Source organism: Lissotriton helveticus, chromosome 1_1 (genome assembly GCF_964261635.1).
Source record: "Lissotriton helveticus chromosome 1_1, aLisHel1.1, whole genome shotgun sequence".
NCBI classification, from domain to species: Eukaryota; Metazoa; Chordata; class Amphibia; order Caudata; family Salamandridae; genus Lissotriton; species Lissotriton helveticus.
The window spans coordinates 1,952,621,975-1,952,647,176 of record NC_136057.1 but is presented as its reverse complement, the minus strand read 5'-3'; the positions used below and the strand labels follow the sequence as shown (position 1 = coordinate 1,952,647,176).

At 43.8% G+C, this 25,202-nt stretch overlaps 1 protein-coding gene across 1 annotated transcript in view; it reads right to left on the bottom strand.

Annotated features, from left to right (window-relative positions):
• KCNT2 (potassium sodium-activated channel subfamily T member 2) overlaps nucleotides 1-25,202 on the bottom strand; it is a 1,660,679-nt gene that overhangs the window by 225,498 nt on the left and 1,409,979 nt on the right. Inside the window, exons 19-20 of the mRNA XM_078650345.1 lie at nucleotides 19,365-19,514; nucleotides 454-683 (exon numbers count right to left, since the gene is read on the bottom strand). Of these exons, the coding sequence (XP_078506471.1) occupies nucleotides 454-683; nucleotides 19,365-19,514 (380 nt within the window). The remainder of the gene's footprint in view (nucleotides 1-453; nucleotides 684-19,364; nucleotides 19,515-25,202) is intronic.

Here is a 25,202-nt window from a genome sequence, read left to right as displayed (position 1 = left end):
GGAACCTAGAGAATGCTGAAGTGATTCTGGTATTTTACTGAGCTCTGCTGGTCGATTTCTATTAAGAAAGTTAAATAGAGACAGTTGCTAGAAAATAAAAAAAAGAAAGTCCTTCAGCAGAAAGCAATTCTGGTATTTTACCGACCTCTACTGGTCATTTTCTATCAAGAAAGTTAAATAGAGGCAGTTGAACAGAAAAAAAGTCCCTAAGCAGAAGCAGACAGGTCCTAGGGCTGATCTCCAGAGCCCACAAAGTACATTCACTTATAAGTATATACTAAAGTATATACAAGAGGTCTCGAATGCTCGACCTAAAAAAACACAAGTAAATGCAAGCCATGGACTGCATACAGTTCACTGCTTAAATGCATTTTAAAATTTTAAATGCATATTTTAGTTATTTTGAGCAGGGATGCAGTGTCTTCTGCAGTGTTTACTCAGGATGCTCCTTACCCATACTGGCGATGATGCTGTGAACTGGTAGCCGAGAAGGGCCATGATAGGAGGATTTGCATGAATTTGCTTCCTTCATGTCTTGCTGTTTTTTGAACGCTGAATTCTCTTCCTTGGTTATATGGATATAGAAGCAGGTGTCCGTTGAGCTCATGATGTACCGAGGCCCGGGGTTTAGCAGAATGTTTTTGTTGTCCTCACGCCGAACACCAATCAAGCAGACACCAAACCTGTGTTGTGAGAAGACAGCAATTTGTTTTTAAATAAATAATTATTTATTGTATAGGCATAGTAAAATGTCCATAACGATTTTAAAAGCAATTAGCAACGTTCAATAACTCCGATTATAGTCTGTAGGTGCCAAGAATAAAAAAAGTATGACCATGGATTTAAAAAAGCTCTACAAATTAAAAAAAAACAGCGACAGTTGAAGACTTTTGTGAATTTCCCTATGAATGGTGCGTTTTTCGAAAAGAAGCAGCATCTAACTGTTTCCAGGATTGTTCTACAGTTTGCTTAAATAAAACTGGACTTCAATTACTTTTTTCTTACATAGTAACTTAGGGCATATGCAGACAATATGTTCGATGGAGACAATATGTTCGATGGATTCGTTCTTGTAACCGCAGTGCCGACATGATTTTGTTGCGAGGCATTAACTATTCCACGACCCTTGCAATTGGGGTATTTGGATATGATAAGTTAAAGTCTCAGGAGCTTGGCTTTGCAACCAGGATTTAAAGTATAGGACAAATTGTTCTGATGTATATTCATGTAGGTGTCAGAAATGTTTTTGGAATGCTTACATTTTTGCCAATTGGTCGGATAAATCTGTTTGAAGTTTTCTCTCAGAGACTGCCCCATTAGAACATTCCGGACTGAGCGTGACAGGCTGAAGACAGACAGCAGTAAAGGTAAATTATTCTGAGTTAACAGCAATTTGTTACTGTTTATCTTCTACATAAAAGACATTGTATGAAATCAGTGTTGCTTCAACTTACAATTTAGCTGCAAGATTCTAAGATTTCTGACTCATACATTCTCATATTCTAAACTTCATGAGTCATGCTCGGTCCACTGCGTGTTACCCCTTTAGGAAGTGCTCTTACTATCTTGACGTGCTCACTTTGTAAGACTATTGTTAACGCAACTATAATCAGAGCCCCTTACAAAGTATCCCAGGAGGCTGGTCCTCCCCCTTTTTCTCTTCTGCCCTTTCTAACTACACCATATAATAATACTTTATTCGTAGTAATCAATAAGGATAAGAATAGAAGAGTATTTCTATAGCGCCTAACTAGCCGGAGGCCTCGTAGCGCTTGTAGAAAAGAAAGACAGAGCAGAGCCATTCCGCAGAGCTAAGGAAGCATTCCAAACAGGTGTGTTTTTAAAAGCTTACGAAAGGTCAACAGGTTGTCGTCCCCCCGCATAACTGGGGGAAGAGAGTTCCACAACTTAGCAGCGGTGAGTGAGAAGGAGCGTCCGCCCCATCTCGCCTTCCTTATTTTCTTGATAGTGGCCAGATGTAAAGAACTAGAGCGTAGAGTTCTATGCGGAAGGTATGATGTTATTAGTGGGTGTAGAATGGGTGGACCAGTTTTCCATATGGCTTTATGTGCCAGACACATAGCTTTGAATTGTATCCTGGCAGAAATTGGTAGCCAGTGTAGCTGTCTCAGTGCTGGCCTTGCCGATTGCCAACGCGGAACCTGAAGGAGCATCCGAGCAGCACAGTTCTGAACTACTTGTAATTAATTTATTGTGGCCAGGGGGGCTCCCAAGAACAGGACATTCCCGTAGTCCAGATGGGACAATATGAGAGCCTGGACCATTATCCTTCTTGCCTCGAAAGGAAGGAGGGGAATAACTTTGCGAAGCATTCTCATCAATCCATAACAGATTGAAGAGAGTGCAGTAGCCTGATTCACAAAGTTAAGGGAGCTATCAAGCCAAATGCCAAGACTCTTTATCTGTGGCTTCGGGGATGGCGCCGGACCCAGGCAAGACGGCCACATGGAGACAGAGATAGTGAGTGATGAATTCCCCAACAGCATAATCTCTGTCTTGTCCCCGTAGAGGCGAAGGTAGGAAAGCTCCATCCATCTGGCCACTGCTTCAAGGCAGGGAGCCAGGACGCTAGATTAACCTTTATCATGGTATAACGATACCACTAACTGGGTATCATCTGCATAACTGACGATCTTAATGCCAAATGGGTGGATAATACCCGCCAAAGGCCTCATATAAATATTAAAGAGCGTCGGACTTAGGGCCGAGCCCTGCAGGACCCCACAATCCAGATGTAATCTGGAGAAGACCACATCTTCCTAGAAGACCTGGAAGCGGCGGTCACTGAGGAAGGATGAGAGACATGTCAGTGCAGCGCCCGACACTCCGACACTCTTGAGTCGTTGGGTCAAGAGGGTATGGTTGACCGTGTTGAACGCGGCACTGAGATCTAAGAGAATAATGGCAGCCACTCCCCCCTCATCCACCAGCCTCCTTGCCTCCTCTGTTACCATCAACAAAGCGGTCTCCGTCCCATGTTGAGGGCAGAAGCTTCTTTGTGAGGTGTCCAGCAAGTTGTTGGATTCTAGGTAATTGATCATAATATTATTGATGTGTTTTTCCAACAGTTTGCTCAGCCAGGGCAGGAGAGAAATTGGGCGAAAGTTGGATAGATTTGATTGATCCAGACTAGGCTTCTTCAGAAGAGCCCTGATCATCGCACATTTCCAATGGGAGGGGACTGTACTAGTTGTTATTGAGCAGTTCAGGACCTCAAGGATCGTTGCACGGACGGAGTCAAGGATCGCCACAAGATGTTGAGGTGGAGCCGGGTACAGTGGGGAACCTGAGGACACCTTAGCAATTACCAGATATAATGTAACTGTGTCCAGCAGATGGAATTGTTCCAGCACGGGGCCCGGGTCACTTTTCTCTATTTCCACTGGGTCAGGTGGATTGAGGGGGAAGGCTGTATAAATAGCTTGGATCTTTTGTTGAAAAAATACCGCTACATTGTTACAGCGTGTCAAAGCCCCTTCCCTCGATAAAGGTTTTTGCGGCGGGGCAATGCTGATTTTCATCTCATAAAAGTGGACTTGTGCAGTTTTGATCTCAATTTTATACAGCCTGATGGTTTTCCTATAGGCTTCCTTCCTATGTTGTGAAGAAACCTGTATCCAGACCCTTTCTAGTTTCCGGCAAGATTGTTTTAACGCTCTTAATTTAGGGCAAAACCATGGGGCAGTGTTTTTCCTAATTTTTGTTAGAATAAAGGTTTTAGGGAGAATTTCATCAAGAGCGTCCTGAATCCGGTTATTAAAGTTATTATTTGCCTCATCGACATTATTTCCCTTTTGAGGTTTTGAGGCCTCGAGGGACGACTTCCATTCCGCCAAAGGGAGTCTGGACCATTTCCTACCCCAAGAGGCAGTTGGAGTCTGGACAGATGAGGCAGTCTTCGTAACCCACACTAGGGGAATTAAGAAGTGATCCGACCAATTGAGTGGGATAGGAGTCTCTGAACTTAGATTGTCTAAATTAATGAAGACTGGGTCCAGAAGATCTCCTTTATCATGTGTTGGGAGGAAGCACTTTTGATTAAGATCAATCGCCTGAAGGCTAGATAGAAGACCATTGGCTATGGAGTTTGATCGATCATCTAAATGTATATTAAAGTCCCTCAACACTGTAAAGTTCGCCACGGCCAGAGCAGATCCTGCAACCAGGTCAATAAGTTTAGGGATAAATTGTTTTAAGGCATCTGGAGGGCGGTAAATCAGCAGGCCAGAAAAGGTGCTGGTGGGAGAGAATTCAATCGAAAAAGCCATGCTTTCACAATCATCGAGCGAAGATGGTAAAGATCGGCACTTGTATATGTCCTTATAAATAATTGCAAGGCCTCCACCTCTACCCGAAGTGCGATCAATTCTGCATATTTCAAATTCCAGAGGGAGGGCCTGAATACTGTCTGGGTCATTCCCCATCTGTAACCATGTCTCAGTTAAAAACAGAGCATCCAATTTGCATTCTTCAATTAATAATGCTATTTCGGTGCAGTGTTTTGGTAAGTACCTGCAATTCAGGAGGGCCATATTTCGAGGTATAATGGCCGCATGATCTCGATCTAGATGGTCTACTGTCTTATAGTGCTGGTGGCAATGATAACAATAGGGAGGGAGCTTATCAGGGTTTAAAGTGTGACGACATTCCACTTTACTATCTGGTCTTAGCTCATGTAACTAACACCCTTCATCACCAGGGACAGAATAAACATTCACATAAGCAGTTGAGTACACAGATTACACTGAATGCCACAACTTTTACTTTTGTATATACATTGGTACAGTATCATAAGATACTGTGCCACAACCACACATGTGTATACAATTAGAAGATTTTGCAATTATGTGATTTTAATTTGATTCTAACTATATATTAACAATGTAATTCCAGCCTTGATAAGCCCCAGTGCTTATTAGCTCTAGGCCGAAACACGTTAGATGAGTACATTAATGTGTATGTGTGGAAAAAAACATGAAAAGAGGGAAATGTTAAACCACAGCATATGATTATATAGGCAATTACCTATGACGTACCATGATCTCTAATGTAATATGGCCCATTTTCAATAAGTATTAATACGTTTATATAACTGATGGAAGGGCAAATCCAGAAAGAGACCAGTACCAACAATACCCTGAAATATATTCATGTGGGCAACACTGAGCCAGGTTTCACAGACCAAAGCCCCTATCATACTTAACATGGACTCCGTTGTTGTGTACCACAGTAGTTTCAAATACAATCTAATAGAGCAAAAGGAAAACATAAATACAATCAAGACAAAATGAAGCAAGGAAAATTTGTAATAAAGAAGAAGTACACAGGTGTTATTTATATGGTTACTTGCAGTCCTGTCACAAAGGAGCTCAATATTTTCTGCCAGCAATTCCTGCAAGGACTGACCCAGACGTGTGAGTGACCCCCCTCCACCCACGTTCTTCCCTGTGCACCCTTAACTACCCCCCTCTCACTGGGTAATCAGAGTTGGAGTCTTAGCTGGTGCATAACAGCCGCAGTTTATTTGACAAATGCAAAAACAACAGTGATGGACAGAATGCAGAACAATGTCATACATTCACCCCAGTACAGAGATCTGGGCCAAAATCCATCGTTTTTTTGCACTCCACACCACCCCAGATCAGACATGGCCATATGCAAATCAGCCTTGACCCTGTGCCTCATGGGAACAGTCCAGCCGAACTGCCAAGCCATGTCTTTCCTGGACCGGAATCAAGCATCCAAGGACCGGTTTCTGGCTATCAGCCGTCATCAGCCTGGATAGCTTGACTCCAGTGATGTGGAGAGCATGAGACTCACGTCTGAGCATACCCATCCCACTCGGGGTGACAAATGCAAAAACAACAGTGATGGACAGAATGCAGAACAATGTCATACATTCACCCCAGTACAGAGATCTGGGCCAAAATCCATTGGTTTTTTTTGCACTCCACACCACCCCAGTGCAGACATGGCCATATGCAAATCAGCCTTGACCCTGTGCCTCATGGGAACAGTTCAGCCCGAACTGCCAAGCCATGTCTTTCCTGGAACGGAATCAAGCATCCAAGGACCGGTTTCTGGCTATCAGCCATCATCAGCCTGGATAGCTTGACTCCAGTGATTTGGAGAGCATGAGACTCACGTCTGAGCATACCCATCCCACTCGGGGTGACAAATGCAAAAACAACAGTGATGGACAGAATGCAGAACAATGTCATACATTCACCCCAGTACAGAGATCTGGGCCAAAATCCATTGTTTTTTTTTGCACTCCACACCACCCCAGATCAGACATGGCCATATGCAAATCAGCCTTGACCCTGTGCCTCATGGGAACAGTCCAGCCCGAACTGCCAAGCCATTTCTTTCCTGGACCGGAATCAAGCATCCAATGTGAATGTATGACATTGTTCTGCATTCAGTCCATCAAATGTTGTTTTTGCATTTGTCACCCTGAGTGGGATGGGTATGCTCAGACGTGAGTCCCATGCTCTCCACACTACTGGAGTCACGCCATCCTGGCTGATGACGGCTGATAGCCAGAAACCGGTCCTAGGATGCTTGATTCCGGTCCAGGAAAGATATGGCTTCGCAATTCGTGCTGGACTTTTCCCATGAGGCACAGGGTCAAGGCTGATTTGCATATGGCCATGTCTGCACTGGGGGGGTGTGGAGTGCAAAGAAACGATGGATTTAGGCCCAGATCTCTGTACTGGGGTGAATGTATGACATTGTTCTGCATTCAGTCCATCAACTGTTGTTTTTGCAGTTTATTTGACAGCATGAAACATAAAAATCACATTTTCCATGGTCATTCATATGCTCCATGATGTAAACACTGCATCACATCTATAAAATTATCACACATTGATACATTGTTCTTTACACTCCTTACAGCACTTCCAGCACAGACCCCTGTGTGACAGCCCCCCTCCTGTCGTGTCTAAAGCTTGCGGCCTCCAGGCTAACCTTGCTACCGGTGATTGAGTGGGTGGCATAAGGGCCGACCCAGGCTAAAAGTGCTGTGACCACCTGCTGCTGATCTCAAGCTGGCTAATTGCCTGCTCCCCCAGTGTCCCTGGTGAAAGGCATCGCAAGGGCACTCATCAACCAAGACAAGTGTGCTTTCTTGTCTGTCTGTTTGTGTGCTGTTTCCACTACACTGTCAGTGGTTTCCTGACCTCTGGCAGCTCTCCCTTGCTCCCCCATCATCATCATGAAAACCCTAACTCCTCCAGTGTCCCTACTAAGCAGGAAAATATACATCCCCACCCCTGTCAGGTGAACTCCGTCCGCCTTGTAATACTCTGCTGTCTTCAGATTGATGAGGCCATGCCTCACGAAACCCCACCCGTTAACCCTGCAGACTTTTGTCATGGAAATACTCAGCTTTCTACTGGACCTTTCTGGTGCTGCTTGGTCCTGTGCACCCTGCTATTCATGTCGCGCTATGACCTCGGACCATATGACGTCTGCGGGGCGGACCAGTTTGGCCACTGCCGTTAACCCTGATATCACGGCCCATCCATGGTTGTCAGATTGTTCCCTCAAAATGCACCATAACTGTGTCAAGCCTCTATTCCCACCCTAATGTTTCCTGAATGGAGGGTAGCGGTTGAGCCCCAGCCATGTCACCTCTGTGTTTTTCAGCCATATGTCCTTGTATTCCTGTGTGTCTAGGCCCACCTCTATGCCCTTGTGAAGTACGAATGTCCCCGGATCCACACTCTGCACCCTTCTCCGTAGGTTCTTGCTGTGGGAGAAACAAAGTCGTAAATCACTGTGGGTCGTATATACCCTTTAAAGGGCCTTGAGTCCCAGCGTCTGTTTAATGCGCTCCTCCCCATCCCTATGAGAAACGACCCAAAATCCCCGGCTGGTAAGCTCGCTTTGCTTATTGCCAATCTTAAGACTGATGTAAATTGTAAGCCGCTGAAACACGGGCCATCCTGGTGCCAGAAGAGGAGTATCCCTTTGCATATACCCTGCCCCAAGTAGTCTTGCATAAGGCATACTGGGTAGCATGCCTTTTCCTCCAGGCAATCCAGCCTCAAGCTTCTTCCTTTCCACTCCTGATCTGTTGTGGAAGTATACAGTCATATGCCCGTCACCCATCCAGATGCCCTCCCCCCACAGGCATGCGTCCCCAGGGTTATTTTTTGAAGAGGTGACCAGCTTCCTGACCCTGTATGCCTCAAAGAATGCCAGAGCGAATGCTGCTCTGAATAGTACTACCTTCTGGTTCCACCCGCAGATATAGTGGAGCATCCCCAGTAGTTTTGTCAGCAATGAAAATTCAATTGCCCATCTGTGGTCCCTGTGGCTTGGTTGCAGCCTGTCCCACCCTTTCATTGCTGCCCTGCAATAATAGGAATTTGCTGGATCCGCCCCTTTGACCAGTTTTGCATTGTGAAACATTGCACAGTGCCTTACTTTTCCCTCCTTGAAAGGCCACTGGATAAAATCAGTTACTTAATTTGTCGTCATCTCACCGTGCCCTTGAGTGCCAGTCTCCTGTTGAAAGACTACCCAGCACTTATGATATCTTTCTGCTGCCTTGGACACCAGTGCATTTTCCGCTAACATCCTTAGGACAGCTCCACCTGGCCCCACATCTGTTCAGTCATGGGTGTCATAGCTTGTGCCACGTGTGGCGCCAGCTCTCAAAATCTCTGCTATTGAAAATGGGAAACTGCATCAGATATGGCATTCTCACAACCTGACATGGCCTACCTTTAATCCCTATATTAATACTCAGCTGGCAACTGACCAGACATCTTAACAGCCTCACTACCCTTGGATATTTTGCGGTCCCTAAATGCAATGCCTGTACTACTGCATGGTTGTCTACTCACAGTGTGATTTGCTTTTTAGTGAATTTTTTGTTCCAAATAGTGAATGCAAAGATAATGTGGAAGAACTCGAGCAGAGTAATGCTTTTTGTAACCTCCGCTTTGTGCCAAGCTACTGGCCACTGGGCTTCCATCCAGGCAGTGTCCAATACTGCCACAAAGCATTAGCTCCCAGCAGCACATGTGAACAGTTCCAATTGGTAAGCTGTCACCCATGGCTCGCACCACATCAGCGTACCATTTAATTTAGCTAGGTAGTCATCCCACTGCTCCAGTTCCTCCTTCACTACCAGAGGGAGACGCACACTGTGATGCTTTTTTGACAGACTCTTTGTTAGCCGCGCCAAGCCCGTGCAAAACCCGTCCTGCTGGGATAACCCTGTTGGCAAATTTGAGTTTGCCCAGCAGCTGCTGGAACCTGCCAGTGTGGCCTTCCTCTTATTTGAGTCTCTGTATTATCTCGCACAGTTCCACCACCTTGCCTGAAGGGAACCTGCACACCCCTTCCATTGTATCCAGCTCAATTCCCAGAAAGGCTAGTTTTGTGGTCTGCCCCTCCTTCTTCTCCATTGCTAGTGGCACCCCTACCTGTTGTGCTAGCCCAATGAAGCTTTCCAACAGGCCTGCACAATATGATGTGCCTGGCTTCCTCATGAACAGAAAATCACCCAGATAGTGTATCTGTCCCCCTGCGGGGTGGGTAACTTGACCCTACCTCCCACTCGAGGTAACTGCTGAAGGACTCAAAATGTACGCAGGAGATGGCGCACCCCATGGGCAGACATTTGTCAAATAGTATGCACTGCCAAGTTGTAACCCTAGGAGGTGGTAGCTGTCAGGGTGTACTGGAAGGATGCGAAACGCTGCGTCATTGTTTGTTTCTGCTAGCAGCTCTCCTTTCCCCATCATCCTGATCATAGCCACTGCCTCGTCTACTGTGGTGTAGGATACCAAACAGCTCCCTTGGTCTAGCCCATCATTAACTGACTCGCCTGCAGGTCTGACAAGTGATGGTGTAGAAAGTATTTTCCCTCCTCTTTCTTGGGAAACAGGCTCAGCGGGGAAAACAAAAAATTATCAAAAGGCGGTTCTATAAATGGATCTACTATCCTGCCCAAGATGAGCTCTTTCTCCACTTTCTGTTTGGCTAACTCTAGGTTCTCCATAAATACCTTCAAATTGCGGCTAAGGTGGCTAACCAGGGGCTCTTGGTTAGGGATTTGAAACACCACGGCGAACGGTTTTGCTGGCAATTGTTGCCCTTTCTGGTTGGGATACTTGTTTAGGCGCCGTAACAACAACTCCCTCTCAAAGTGGGTGGAGAGGGGAGTCGGTGGGTCCGGTGTGTGGTCCTCCCCTGGCTGTCCACCCCTTTTGTTACTTCTTGCTGGCATCCTTGTTCTCTCCTGCTACCTATGGCTTTCTGCGATCAATTGCTGGGTGTGTCCCACAGCAGTTCCCACAAGCATGTCTGAACTTGTACGCATGCCCCCATTTACATTCATCCTTATCATATTTCCAGCATGTCGTGAGTCGGCCTTTCCCTCTCCTGGCACTGGTCCCCCCCTTTTGCTTTGCTCCCTTGTTGGGGGCCTTCGTACCTCCCTTTATTTTGTGGATTCTGAAAGGGATGGTCACATGTGCTTACCCCTTCCCTTGCCGCCATTATGTGATTGGTAAAGCCCTCAACATCTTGATTTAACCCACTTTATCACTGACCAAGTTTACATCTTTTCTCTGAACCCTCAATCACAGCGGAGCCAGGCGTCCCCTTGATACTTCTGTTGAGTTTCATGGACCTTTTGTTGATGGCGAAACAGTGCTGCAGTGCTCTGTGGAAATGTTTCCACACATGTGCTTCCCAAGGTTCTAAAGGTCCTTAACCAATTGTCAATTGACTGCTCCACCCTTGGTCTCCGCCTCTCCTCCCTGTCCTCTTCTTTCTTCTTCCAGTGTTGTGAGGTCCAGCCCCGCTTGCTGCATCTCTAGGAGTGAGAAGATATCAACGCATTCCTCGTACCAAATCCTCTCCTTAATTGGTAGCGGAATAAGGCTGGTTACGCCTGTGTCCCGCGCTGTAATGGGCCTGGCCCCCAGGGAAGGCCGCATGTATTCACTTGCAAGTTCCCCCGCTTCCTTTGCCGCCCCACAATTCCAGACCTTGGTGGGGTCAGTCCCTCTCTCTGCTGCTGGGGGGCTACTTGCCTCCTTCGTTACCACCCTTTGTTTTGTTGTTGCACTCCCTTGATCCTTGTCCTGGTGTCTTTTGGGGGGTATTGCTCCCATACCTGCCCCGATCATGTTTGTTTCATTGCTGCTAGTCGTAGGTTGCTCCTGAGGTTTTGGTGCTACACCGCTCTCCACCTGCTGCCCCTCGGCCACTTTTCTGGCTGAAAGCCTCCCCCTTTTTGGCTAATTTTTTACATCCTCTTTCTCTCCTGTGCCCGGGCCCGGGAGGCCTTTGATGGCCTAGTCCTCTTTGCTGGCACTCCTTCAAGGTGTGCCATCAGTTGCTGGCTCACCCACCCGCGTCCCCTGCTGGCCACTAGCTGCCGTGCTTTCACCAGCATCACCTTGAGGTCATCGTCCAACTCGAGATCTGCACCCCTTTCGCTCTATGCCCATTTTCCCTCCTCGGGCAGGATGGGGACCTTTCCTTGCTTACCCTTTTGGGGCTCTTCATACCGGGCAGGCCGATGGCACTCCTGCAGCTCCCAGCCCTTGCCTGGCATTCTCTTGATGCAGTAATGCCTCTTTAACTATGCTTTGGCTGGATCTGTGTAGGCAGAGCCTTGCGGGACAAAAGGGGAGGGGCTTCTTCTGCTCTCCAGCCCATCTGCTGGATAACCCTTGCACGCTTCAGGGGGGAGCCTTGCTCCAGGCGGGGGGGGGCTCACTGTGGTGACTTAAGTGGAGTGGAGGGGATTTTCCTACCTTTTTTTATCGCTGTCTGCTTTCTTGACTGCTTCAGAGCATGCAACAGCTCGCCTTCTCACAACCCGCGGTCCGGCGTGCTGATCCTCCATTTTCATACAGCTTCACTGCTGCCCCCTGCTGTAAGCCGCTGTTCAAAATCCTGGGCAGCAGTGGGCTCCCACCGAAGCCTACGGAGAGACTGGAGCCTTAATCCTGCGTCTTAGACCACTCGGCCATGGTCCTTTCAGTTGGCTGCAGGCAGGGCATGAGTCGAGGCCGGGTACACGCGGGTGTCCGCCCACTGTTTTCACAGGGTGGACGCTGTCCACCCTGCCAAGAAGTTGGGCCCCACTAAAAAATATGCTGAAATTCGTCCCCATGTTATTTGCAAACACCGGAACACATACATTTAGCAGCGCCTGCACATTGTTGTCTGCTATTGATCGCAACAATGTGCAGGCTGGGACTAGGCTTTCTTAGTTCTGGCTCCTGCTGGGCCCATAACAAAGGCCGAATCTGAGGGGTCATCAGGCCTCCTTTTGTTTGAGTCTCCTGGCTGGGACAGTCAGGAACCTCACACTTAGAAGCAAATGCAGCAGAGGGCAAACAAAGACTCACACCTTGTTAGCACTTCACACATACTTAAGAGAGGCAGCTTTTCACTTTGTTCAGTACCTGTTTACAAGATATGCATGCACTGTAAGAATGTCAGATGTCTTTCCCTGTATTTACACAAAATAAATGTAATTTATATAGTGCTTACTACCCCCGAGGAGGCGTTGAAATAATTTAAGTACCAGTATTTTTTCTTGTAAAGCACTATGGGTAGAGAAGGTTTGCGCTGACAAAAGGCAACACTGTTTTATGCATAGCTTTCAAAAGTGTGACTCTTCTGCCTCAATCATGCGGGTTTGCGTGTATACTCGAAAAGTGCTCCAATGTACTAATGATAGACCTGCTAAACATATATGTGAGGACTGTAATGTCACATACTGTGATGTTACACTGTGATGCCACTTGCATTCTGATGAACTAGGTTAGTCCCCTGGCTGCAGGTCTTCGGCAGCGAAATTCTCCAACGTCGGGTGCTCAAGATATGGCCTTCTTGACCATGCCCCTTTCCTTATCCCCCTTGCCCACACCAAACCCTTTAGTTTGATTTGGGGGTTTAAACCCCACCGACCAATCACCTGCCCCATCTTCCCTTGGCACCAGGCTCTTTTCGTTGGCATTTGCTCCATGAGGACCTGCCCTCAGGAGACGTTCTTCGCACGCTTCCCAGAGATCAGGCTTTGCCTTCCTTGCCCGTGCCAAAAATGTGATCTGCTTGCTAAAACCAAGAATACATATTCTGAGGCACAATCTGTATGCTAGAAGGTCAATGCTAGGACTATCATGACAGCAAGATGCATTTTAGTGACAGGCAAAATCGTTTCAAGCTTTATTTCTGTGTCTAGGTCCCTGAAAAAGCATGACAACGGAAATGAGTATCTACTCTGAACGCGGGCGGTGTGTGTGTAGCTTCTGGAAGAATACTGTCAGCAAATGCATATAATTTGTAAATTTACCAAGGGAGTGAAGGGAAGTATTACGGAAGTAAAATTATGCTTTCAGCCAAAGACTCCAGAATGCATTTATTTGATGTATTGTCGCTTTTTTAAACTCTAATGTTTTCGAAAATTCAGATTAAATGGTATGCTGCTCCCTTTCTTTATTCAACAGCACATACTTCAATGAAGACAGCTGCCATTTTCTTTTCTGTCACTAGCAATTAGAAATGATGCCATGAATATTTTTCATTTTAAAAAGTGTGAAGAAAATAAAGAATTAAGTATCACGGAAATAGTGTACTTGTTTCCTAACCGAGCTGAAGTAAGAAAGTAGAGTCACACTTGGATGTATTGAAGATTCCTTAATGCTGCCTATAAACTGCTCTTAGCACATACAATTAGCACTAACGAACTAGCTTAAAAGATGAACCCGGATTAGAAAACAAGTTTGACTGTTGATATTACCTATCCTTGACTGTAGTTCTTGGTGAGCACTGTGTTGTACCATGTGACACAAGTAATCACTGGTCGCCATGTCGAGTTCATAGGCACCTTTATTCAGTAGATGGTGAAAGAACATCCAGATGGTATACAAGTACATCAGATAGGTAGTCCAGGTAAACAGGTGATGATGATGTAGGTTAGCCTGTAGTCAACTCTTGGTTCCATGTAACAGCAAACCCCACCAGGAGCAGCCTGCCTGCTGCTCAGCCCATCTCTAACTGTCGTTCTTCACTCACACAGACACCCAACATTATCATGCATCACTGAATTCGCAACATTCTACCGTAAATAGGCACACTGGCTGAGCAGCAGGAAGATTGATAAACTACAAGATATAAGTAAACTATGCAGGGCATAACACATCCCCCTCCTTTTAAAATGAAAAATTAAAGTTGCAAATACAGGTAAAAATGAAGAGAAAAACTATACACAAGAAAAATTACAAATGCAATAAACAGTTCAAAACCCCGGGATGTGCAATTATGTACACATCACGAGAGGGTCAGAGCCATTTAAAACGGAAAGAATGGATAGCTTACAACCAAAAAATTGAGTAAAATAATACATCCTCTCGCAATAAAAATAATGAGAAAACGTTGTTGTGAATTGCAAAAGGCAAAACACACTCTGCAACTTCAATCTTAACTGCAAGGGAACAAACAAATAAACAAGATTCCGCACATAAGGAAACTTACATACGTTGTGAAAATGGAGCTAAAAACCCATCGTTCACCCCTCATACGAGGTACAAATACTTGGGTTTGCGACCCATAAAGTCCACCCTCCTGAAAGGGTCTAAGACTTTAACCATATATGTGGGACCATAAATCATGAAAACACACCCTATGTAGGGGAACCATACCCATAAACCAAAACCAACCCAGTGTAAGGGGTTACATGTAATGTTAATAGGAGAAATCCCTATAAACATACCCCGCGTAAGGGTTACCAAACAAACAATTGTTAATGGGAATCGTGCCCATGATCCAAAACTAACCCAGTGTGAGGGTTACATGTTATGTTAATTGGCGAAGACCCAATAAACATACCCTGTGTCAGGGTTACCAAATAGAACAAATAGAACAATTGTAAATGGAAAACACACCCATGAACCCACCCCTATGTAGGGGGTGCTAGTAACGCTTAATGGGAAAGGAACTCATGTTAACCCACCCCTGTGTAGGGGCCGCGTGTAAAGCTTTAAGAAAAAGGGACTCGTTCCCAAAACCATGACCATCTCTCATGAAAGGGAGAATGTAATACAGCTAACCACTTACAAAAACTAGACAAGGACGTCCTTTGGGAAACAAAATCTAAACTGTGGAAGCTGGCACATATACATTGTAAGCTTAAATCCCTTAAGCATGAATACAATACAATACAAACTTTTTTGTACAAGAAAGGGAATACCATTACTGTGGGAAAAAGTAAAACACATAATAACACTGGTGAGCAACTTCTCCACCGAGCTGTGTGTACACTCCCAACTTGTGCACACCACCTTACAAAAATTAGTCTTGCAAGACAGACATATAACGTGCACCTGTGAGCAAACAAAAAAGAAGAGTGCCTCCTCCAAGAAACAAAACGAGTCACCGTTCTTGTTTGGAGGTCGTTGCTGCGATAAGCCTCACAAATACGATTTGCCAAAATTGAATATGGTAAATTCTTCATCTTGCTCTTTCTTATTGTCCAGGTGAGGAACGGGAACAAGACCAAAATATCATGTCACCAGATGGTAGTCACTAGGAAAATAAACAAACTTCCACACACCACTGGTGACCAAAACAGCATCCACTGTCCTCTGTAAGATGATCAACCCAAAGAGATCATCAGGTGACCCTCCAGGACTGCATGAAAAACGATGAAAACATATAGTAGAAACAATAAAAAGATTTGTAGCATCCAAATCTGCACCATCGAAGAAGACGTATTGAAGATTGAGACGTGGTTGGCAAATTACGTGGTTGGCATATTACGTGGTTGGCATGTTATTATTATTATTATTATTATTATTAAATCGGTTTTGTATAGCGCCCGGTAATCCTAGAGCATCCCGGCGCTTTTGCCAACTAGCGACATCAGAAATAGCTGAAACGAGGAAGATAAAAAGTAACAGAAGAGGAGGGTCTTAAGTTGTTTTCGGAAGCGCAGGAGACATGGTTCTGCGCGGAGACCTAGGGGTAGGGCGTTCCAAAGAGTGGAAACATTGACCGAGAATCTCCTACCGCCCGATCGGGCCTTTTTTACCCTGGGGACGACTGTCAGATGTTGCTGGTCTGAGCGTAAAGTTCTGTTCGCTTTGTACGGGACCACCATCTTCTGCAGGACGGGGGGGCCTTTGCTTTGCAGGATTTTGTGTGCGAGGCATAGGGATTTAAATTTCACTCTTTCCCTTATAGGCAGCCAGTGTAGTGCCCTCAATGCTGGTTTGGCAGAGCAGGACATGGGGATGTTGTAGAGCGTTCGTGCTGCCGCATTTTGAACTTGTTGGAGTCTGTTCAAAGTGCTCTCAGGGGCCCCAAGGTAGATTGCATTGCATTGTTAAAGTCTAGCCTGGACATAATTAGACCCTGTATCAAGAGCTTTCTCGATAGAAAAGGAATGAGAGGCAGTATCTTTCGTACTGATCTGAGGATCTGATGTTTACGCTCAGTGAACCAGAAATTCAGATGGGCCATGGCCAACCCCAAGATGGCACCACACTTTCTCACACCATGCCAGGTGGCTCATGGCACACTTTCAGGTAGAGAAGACTACGGAGGACGTCACAGAAGATCACACAGAGCTGCGCGCATCTTCATGAAGGTAGGATTTCACGTGTTGTACTAAGCTCGTGCTACATTTTATTTCAAACAGCACAACGGCAGTTTTCCATTGCCATTGACGAAAAGTCTCAGCGAAATAAAATGAATACAAGACAAATAGTGTCTCACCTCACTTGACTTCCATGCTCACTTGACTTCCAATGCGCTGCCGAAAATATTAATTGAAACTGCTGGCACCTTCACTAAACAGTCTCCAAAACAGACCAGCAACATTTGAAGTGTCAAAGACAAAACAACCACAGCTGACTTTGTGCTTACATGGGACACTGTGCACGACTAAGTGTGTAGATAACTCTGCTCCAGTGGAGATACAATTTGACAGTGAGGCTCCGTGTCAATTCCACACCTTTCCTTCATGTGAATTCTCCACGCTGAATGTCCATAACAGCCAGTACTCCTTAACAATTCTAAATCATTGTGTGAACCCAACTTCAGATATCTCTACACACATAGTAGACACTAGTAGCATTTAAAGTCCTTTCCCTGGCACCTCCAAAGTAGCAGTCACATCAAGTAGCAGACAGACATTGCGCAGGACAGATCATGATATGTGCAGCATACAAACACAGTTTAAACATGTTTAAAGTCATTACCATGGAACACTCTTCCCTTGATTGTGGAGGTCTAGTGGCAAACACACAGTACAGCATGGCCAAATCCACAAAGGTTTTCGAAGTCAGATTAGCTAAGGGTGCACTGCCATCTGTGGACGCACCAGTGAATATCGTGCTGGGTGGGAGTGGTGCAACTGGGTGAGTGGGAAACCCTTAGAACCACTCAGCAGTTAGTAGAATAAATCTACCAACTAAATGAATTACGGGAGTACCCTATGCACACACAAGAATTCAATCAAAAGTCATAGAACAGTCATAAAACAATGTACAGAATAGACAAAGCAACAGCAAGTTGTAGAGATCTTCTGTAAGAGAGTCATTTGCTGAAATCCTTTATTGTGTTAGACAGCCAGCCAACACGTGTTTCATCGCCTATGCGAATCCTCAGGGCTCTACGTGGCTGTGTCAACCCGAGAGGTCGCTCTGCTGGTGATATTTCCGACACAGCAGGGCTCGTGACCTTGGTTGAATTGTGTCAGGGAAATGAAGTCCACACCCTAAATCCAGGAGTGGTATATCCCTGGGGTGCGTAGGCAACGTGTGGGAGAGTCATGAAAATCGTACAAATCTATAGATGGTGTAACGTTTTGTCGTAGCCAAGCATCATGTGAAAACTTAGTACACAATCCCAAAAGTCTTTGAAATGTCTGGTGTACGTGAGTGCAGAAAAGCCGCGTACTCCCGGGTCACCGTCATACAGGAACACGGTGACCCGGGAGTACACAGTTTGTATAAAGGGCACTTTTTATTGGGTTAATTGGATCACAAAGGGTAATGATATAAATACCTACATTCTGGTGCCCATTCTGCTAATCACACTATGTTTTTTAAAGCTTTTCATATCGGTGATTAGCTCGAAGACATCTTACAGCTGGTAATTTTAATCAAAAAAGGACATTTAGAATTGTCATCTTCATGTGATTCTTGATACTTTTTCACAGTAGGCTGAAGCCCTCTCATCATGATGAAGGGAACTTTGAATTCTATTAAAAACATCATGGTGAGGACTACCCTACCCAACGCAAAGTATAAATGATCCCTATTCCTGTTGGTTGTATGCCAGTATATATTATGCAGACATATCGTCTGATATAAATATTGTGACCTAAAAACTAAAATATCATCCCTTTGGGTTTACATTTTCTGTTATTAACTATAAAAAGTGAATATTTTTGTAAACGATCTTCAGTACATGATATTTATGAAAGAGGATATTCTGACTATAACAACACACTGTTCATGATACCTTTCCATTGTATAATATAATACATTTCTATAATACTGTTTCACATTCTAAATTATACAAAGTCTTCATCTTTCTTCTTAAATGCGATAATGTATTCTTAATTTGATTACATGGCCATACTATTTACTGAAAATATTTAAGACTGTCTTCCGTGTTTATTTCTGAAAAGAAATCAAGCATTGTCATCAAAGTACCTTTGCTTATAAAGTGTTTTTACTTCTCTTTTAAAGCTACCACATTCTCTGCTGAAGGTTATGGATAGTATTTATCTTCCTGTCATCAGTAGAATTAATGTCTCCTCTCTTGGTGACGAGAAAGACTCGGTGTTCCTTGGAGGTTACAACACCTTTTATTGGCCCAAAGTACGTTTTTTGACAGCAGGTGGAAGTACCAGAGGTTTGCAGTTAACACACAGTGAAAATAGATGAGTCACAGACGCATATGCCTGACTGTCACACTTCGGAAAATAGTCCATCCATCTCCTTTTAGGCAGGCAATGTATTAGACACCATCATCACACTACACTTTTCTATCAAACGTCGACTGTTCAATGATTTGCTTGTGTGGTAGTTTGTTTGCTGTCACTGAACAGCCAAGGTCACTGAAAAAAATAGAGACTTTATAATGAGAGCCTTAACCTCTCCTCTTGTATAATATGGTATGGCATTCATCAGTGGGTGTTTTGTTGTAGGACAATACAGGTAGCTCTGTTTGTTTGATGAATCACTTACCTTCACTTTAAAAAATCAAACATGAAACAGTATTTTGTTAGCTTACTGTGCATAAAACTATTTTTACCAACTAAAATTATATTAATGAGTAGAACATACTTTTTATGTGCATGAAAAGATGCATAGGTAAAGCTTTTTCCTTCATATTCAGCAAAAAATGTGCTTTCTTCCATTTCAATGTGATAGACTTCATTTCCAGAACATCGACCGTACATCTTCTGCCATTGCTCTGGAGATTGTTGCCCCTCTCTAAAACAAAAAAGAAAAGAACAATTATGAAGATGATTTTAGGAATATGATCCAATTATGTTTTGATTTAGAAACTCTTCCTATAAATCAGTGATCTAGAGATGCTCGTATACACTGATGTTAAGATGCAGCATAAACACATTCATATCTTGCTATGTCACATAAACACTGCCAGGTCTATGTCATCATCATCATCATCCTTTGTTTCGGCGCTATACCAACCATACAAAGCATAATACATGCAAACAATACAGATATTACAATGTAACAAGAAATGTAAAAAAACAGATAATGTAACAGCAAGTACAAAAAATACAAATATAATTTAATAAAGACATAAAAGAAGCCCTACCAGCAAGGGTAAGTTATTAAAAAATTCAGTAAAAGGAAAAAGTGATAATGTATTTGCTAGTCCCAATAAAAATAAAAATTCATCCTTTAACAATCCGCTTTGCTCTAACATGCCATTTGGATAATAAGAATTTTAAAACTGAAAACAGAATTGGGCAGCAGATATTAAATCTGCATATTTGCATTATTAAGGAGTGGTCCCTTAATCACAGCAGTTTTCATAAAAGTTTGATCCAGCGGGCACAATATCTTTTATAGGCAGGACAAAAAAAAGACATGTTCAAGAGTCTCCAGGACAACAAATCTCATAGTAGGTATTTGACTTAACGACACCATATTTCCAAGTGCTGGTAAAATCTAGTACAGGTAAGGTCTCAAGCATAAATTTAATGTAAGGTGCACGCGCATAAGGATTACGAACCTTATCTAAATAAAAGTCGTATTCAAACGTTTATTAATGAGAGAAGAACAGGCCTGTCAAACTACCCACTGGTGTACTTTGGATTACACTCACCACCACCCCCCGGACAAAAATCCAGTAGGCCACCAGTAGTGTTTCTTTAGCGTTACGTGGCAACTCTAGGGGGTGCGACCAAAAGTCTTCTAAACCGAGCTTAAAAAGCCAGCTTTTTATATGGGGACCCCAGGGATTTTATCAGCACATGAACCCACCAGAAGGCATTGGAGCCAATCTCTGTATGCTTCTAACTTCTCTGATGCCCTTACCCATAACCAGTAAAGTATAGGTAGCAGTGTTGCAATATCTGAGATAGATCTCATATGTAGATACATACCAATGGGCAATATTGGAGTACTGTTGGGTAATCTTCATAGAGATTTGAGGAAAGTATTCTCTACAGCTTCAAGCAAGTTTAATTTACAATGCCCGCAAATATCTGCCCCATATTGGTGTATTTAATATGCTAATTGTCCTGCCGGATGCAACACTATAAACGCTGTTTACTTTACAGCCCTTTCTTTGCTCTCTTACTATGTTTATTTCTTCCTGACTTAGTCCTTTGAAATTTTCTCAAAGTTGCAATTTATTGGTACTAAGAGAGTGGGTCATGGGGCGGAACTGTACTGTGTTAATCTGTTCATCTGTAACAAGTTATTCTTTTCTATTTTATCATGTTGGAGAGTGAATCAACTTAAGCATGGTGCACTGATCCTTCTTGCTTGGCACGCTCCGTGCATTGATCTTACAAATGTGTGCATTATAATGTTGAAACAAAAGATACTTGTCTAGAGCTTAAGCAGTTCTGCCATTGTAGTCCTTTTTTTGTCATTGACAACTGTACTCCATTATCTGTTCTAAGCATGTACTGATTGATAATCGGATGTAAATACTAACTCCAGTTAAATAACTAATTCTGCTAGACGTGCAAAGCTAGTGCATTGCCATTTTATCAGAATTGCATTTGCATATCTCCATTGTTTATTCTGTATATCTGCCCAGGGCATACACATTTGAAACATTGTTTTTCATCAGGTGCGCACTGCTGAGAGTGGAAACCAATGCTCTACTAAATTACCATTTTCGTAAGATACAAATATAAATTTGGAGGAAAGAAACTGGAGCCGTTTTTATGTTATTGCTCCTGTTGGAATAGTCTCAGAACACAATAGCCATTGTCAGTGCTTAATTTGTAAAATATTAAGTCCTGGTGCTCAGAGTTTAGTAGGAGGCCACACCCACTTACCCCAGCTCCACCTACTTCTTCCACCTGCCCCACCCATTTAATCAATTTGTCGCAGACACATTAATATCACTCGGGTAGCCCAGCAATCAGAAATGTACGCCAGGTCATTTACATAAAAACAAATGCGGGCAACCAATGAAGTGCACTTTTCCGGGCACGTACCTCAACCATCAAACAACATACTTGCAGCACACTACAGTTCTAAAGCATGTTAAAATGAAATCATTACTTACTTTGCCTTTTGGTTTTCATAAGAGGCCTGTTGCTGCATGAGTCAACGTGACACACTCTGCTTGCTTCTTGAGTCAATTCGACTGACTATCGCTGCAGCGGCTATGCAGTACACCATTGTATACCAGACCTCGTATTATTTTCAGGCGCACTGTTCATGTTCGTGTCACAACACACCTTTAAACAGGTGCACATAGAACAAACATTAACAGTGTGCCTGGTAACAATAAATGCATTGGCCTGAGGGCAGCTGCAAACTTGGGGCTCCATGTTCAAACCTTTTTGCTGGTCCCAAACGAGCTGAAAATTGCAAAAAGGGTTTTTCACATGTACAAAGCCCAAATAGTGAATCAGTAACTGCTTACCAAATTGCAATTGGTTATTAGGAAGGGGCATGTTAAGGGCGTCCATTCCTAATAGCAACTCGCTCTGCCATGTTTGTATGCTTTCCGACCAAAGTGGGGTTGTAAACCATTCACTTTTTACCACCAGCTTTGCTGAAAACCCATTTTAAATGGGAAGGGATCCCCAGGAGACCCCTTCCCCTTTGAGAATGCATGCAAAAATGTTTTTTATGAGAGGGCAGTGGTGCCACTGACCACTGCCTATTCTTAAAGAATGAAACTGAAACGCTTAATTTTTCTTTTTGTAATGCATCCTGTTTTCCTTTAAGGAAACAAGATGTATTTAAAAAAAAAATGGTTTATTTAAAAGCAAACACAGACATGGTGGTCTGCTGCCCCAGCATGCCACCATCCCTGTGTTCTTAGCAATTTTCAATGGGTCGCACATTGCTACCTACCTCATGAATATTTGGAAATCGCAAATGAAACTTTATAGAGTTTCATACATTTGAAATTGCGATTTCCTAATTGTAATTCACATGGAATCACAATTGGGAACTCGCATTTTCTAATGTGGCCCCCAATAAAATATGGAGAGACTGCTTCAATCAGCCACTCAGAAGTGTTTCACTGTGCAGCAAATACCTGTCTGCAATTTAGAGAGGGGAAAGAGATCCCCCTGCAGGTGGGTGCAGTGAGTGACTACACCCGTATGCAGGGGGATATCTGGGGGGGGGGGGGGGCAGTGATGGGACTTGTTTGTCTCCTGAAGGGTACAGTCCTCAGGGGGAGCACTGGCAGTGCACCACATTTTCATAGTGTATTATCATGGTGCATCCTGACAGCTTCTGTGCCTTAGCTCCCAAGGCCATAATATGGCATGGGCATAGAGGCAAAGAGATTCCCTCATTTGCAGGAGGCCCTTCCCCCAAGCAAATGAGAAAATGCCCACTAAAGATAGCACTTGTGCTACATCTGCACCAGCGCTATCAGTATTTCAGAAGGGGCACGTACGCATCTGTGCTCCCTTCAGTAATATTAAAGATTCACAGGGGTGCACATAGTGGACGCGCCCATCAGTTGTGCCCTCAGTTCAAAATCAGTTTTGTGGTATTGTCTTCGCGATCCCAGTAAATTAAAATGAAGCACAAGTTGAAAAAACTGACAATGGGGAAATATGCATAAATAAAAACAATTAAAAAAATGATTATGTGACATTACCATGAAATGAGTCTGCTGAAATGATTTTTTGTCAAAAAGCCTTGTGGTTCTTGAGCTGCACCATTATTTGGATTTATTTCACACATGATTGAAAATGATGAAAGAAACATTTTCTTAGATTATGTAACAGAATAAAGAAGCGCCTCCAAAATATCAGACGTGTTCATTCATCCAACTAATTGTACTTGTCGAACACTGTCTAATGATTCAAAATATTACAGCACATTAGATGCAACATTTCACAATTAAATTCTTATTCAGGTTTCAGGCTTTTATTAAAAACATTCTGCCCCCTGAAACTTTTGTTCAAAGCATGAAGAACCAGAATATCAAATCCTTAATACATACATGTGCGTATATCGACTGCCAACATTTAATCAAGATTAGTAGATATGGAGTTAAGAATAGTAAATCTATACCTCCCTGTGACTGCTAACCTTGACAATATGTTGGTTGATACTGTACATTTAATATTTGAGCAGGTCCATCTTATTGGCCTTGGCATTGTGACACTTAACCACTGACATTAATCTAAGTGATTAAGATGACTGGCACAGGCAAAAAAATAAATTTAAAAAAGAGGGTGAGTTCAAATATCTCACATACAGAAAGACCAAATATGCGCCGTTGGGTTAGATAATGTTGCAAAAAAGAGATGATTATCAAATAAGCGAAAATGTGAAAGACAGAAACATAGGTGGAGACGGTTCTCATTGCAATCAACATTCAGGTCTGTATGTATTATGTATGTACTAGTGTTAGAAATGGCTATTTCTGGTAGGCTAAGGCTGACGCCAAAGCCAGGCAGAAACCACCATTCTAGTCAGGGCAAGGAAGTCACACGCCAAGATAACCCCTGCTCACCCCCTTGGTAGCTTGGCACGAGCAGTGAGGCTAAACTCGGAGGCAATGTGTAAAGCATTTGCGCCAGCACACAACAGCAACAACATCCTAGGCACACCACAAAAGGAACTCCACACAAGGTTATATTAAAATAACTTTTGTATTGTCAAAACACCTCAGATAGAAATCACACATGTACATTGTGCCAACTGGCACGGGCAACATTCATTAGGGATTATTTACAGGACAGGGCCACATGGGCCACTGTCAGAATCAACACTTTTAGAAATTAGTATAAAAGATATAAAACAAAATAACAATTATGAATCACATCCAGTAACTACTGGGAACAGGTAAGTACCACCTACGCAACCCTAACCACCTTAGGAGAATGTCACGCAGGGGACCAGGACCTTACTAGGACCACCTGTACTAAAAAGAACAACCACCTAAGTATCACACAACATTTAGGGGTATAAACAAGAACACATTACCCATGATGCATAAATACACATTCAGAGGAGTAGTAAAGGGAAACACATGATGCATAAACCTACACATTCAGCGGTGTTAAGAACAAGGCACATGATGCATCACAAACACATTCAGAGGTGCAGCGCTAGGAGACACATGATGCCTAAAACATTCAGAGGTGCAGCGCAGGAAAAGAAAGACACAACTCAAATAGCGCAAAGACACATGATGCCTAAAACATTCAGAGGTGCAAGGAAAAACCACACAATTGCGCAAAACCTACATAAGCCACCACCTGTGGCAGTCCCTAGGCCAACTGGCCTTGTTGGGGCTAGGACGCCCTGAGTCTCAATGTCAGGGGCCTAAACGGTGCAGGTGCCCACTACTTGCTGGGCACCTGTGAAATCCAAAGACCTAAACGGTGCAGCTGCCCACTAATTGCTGGGCAGCTGGGAATCATCAGCAAAACTGTGGCAGGGCCCTCACTGACCCTTTGGCGCAAACTGCGCCCACTGCTGGAG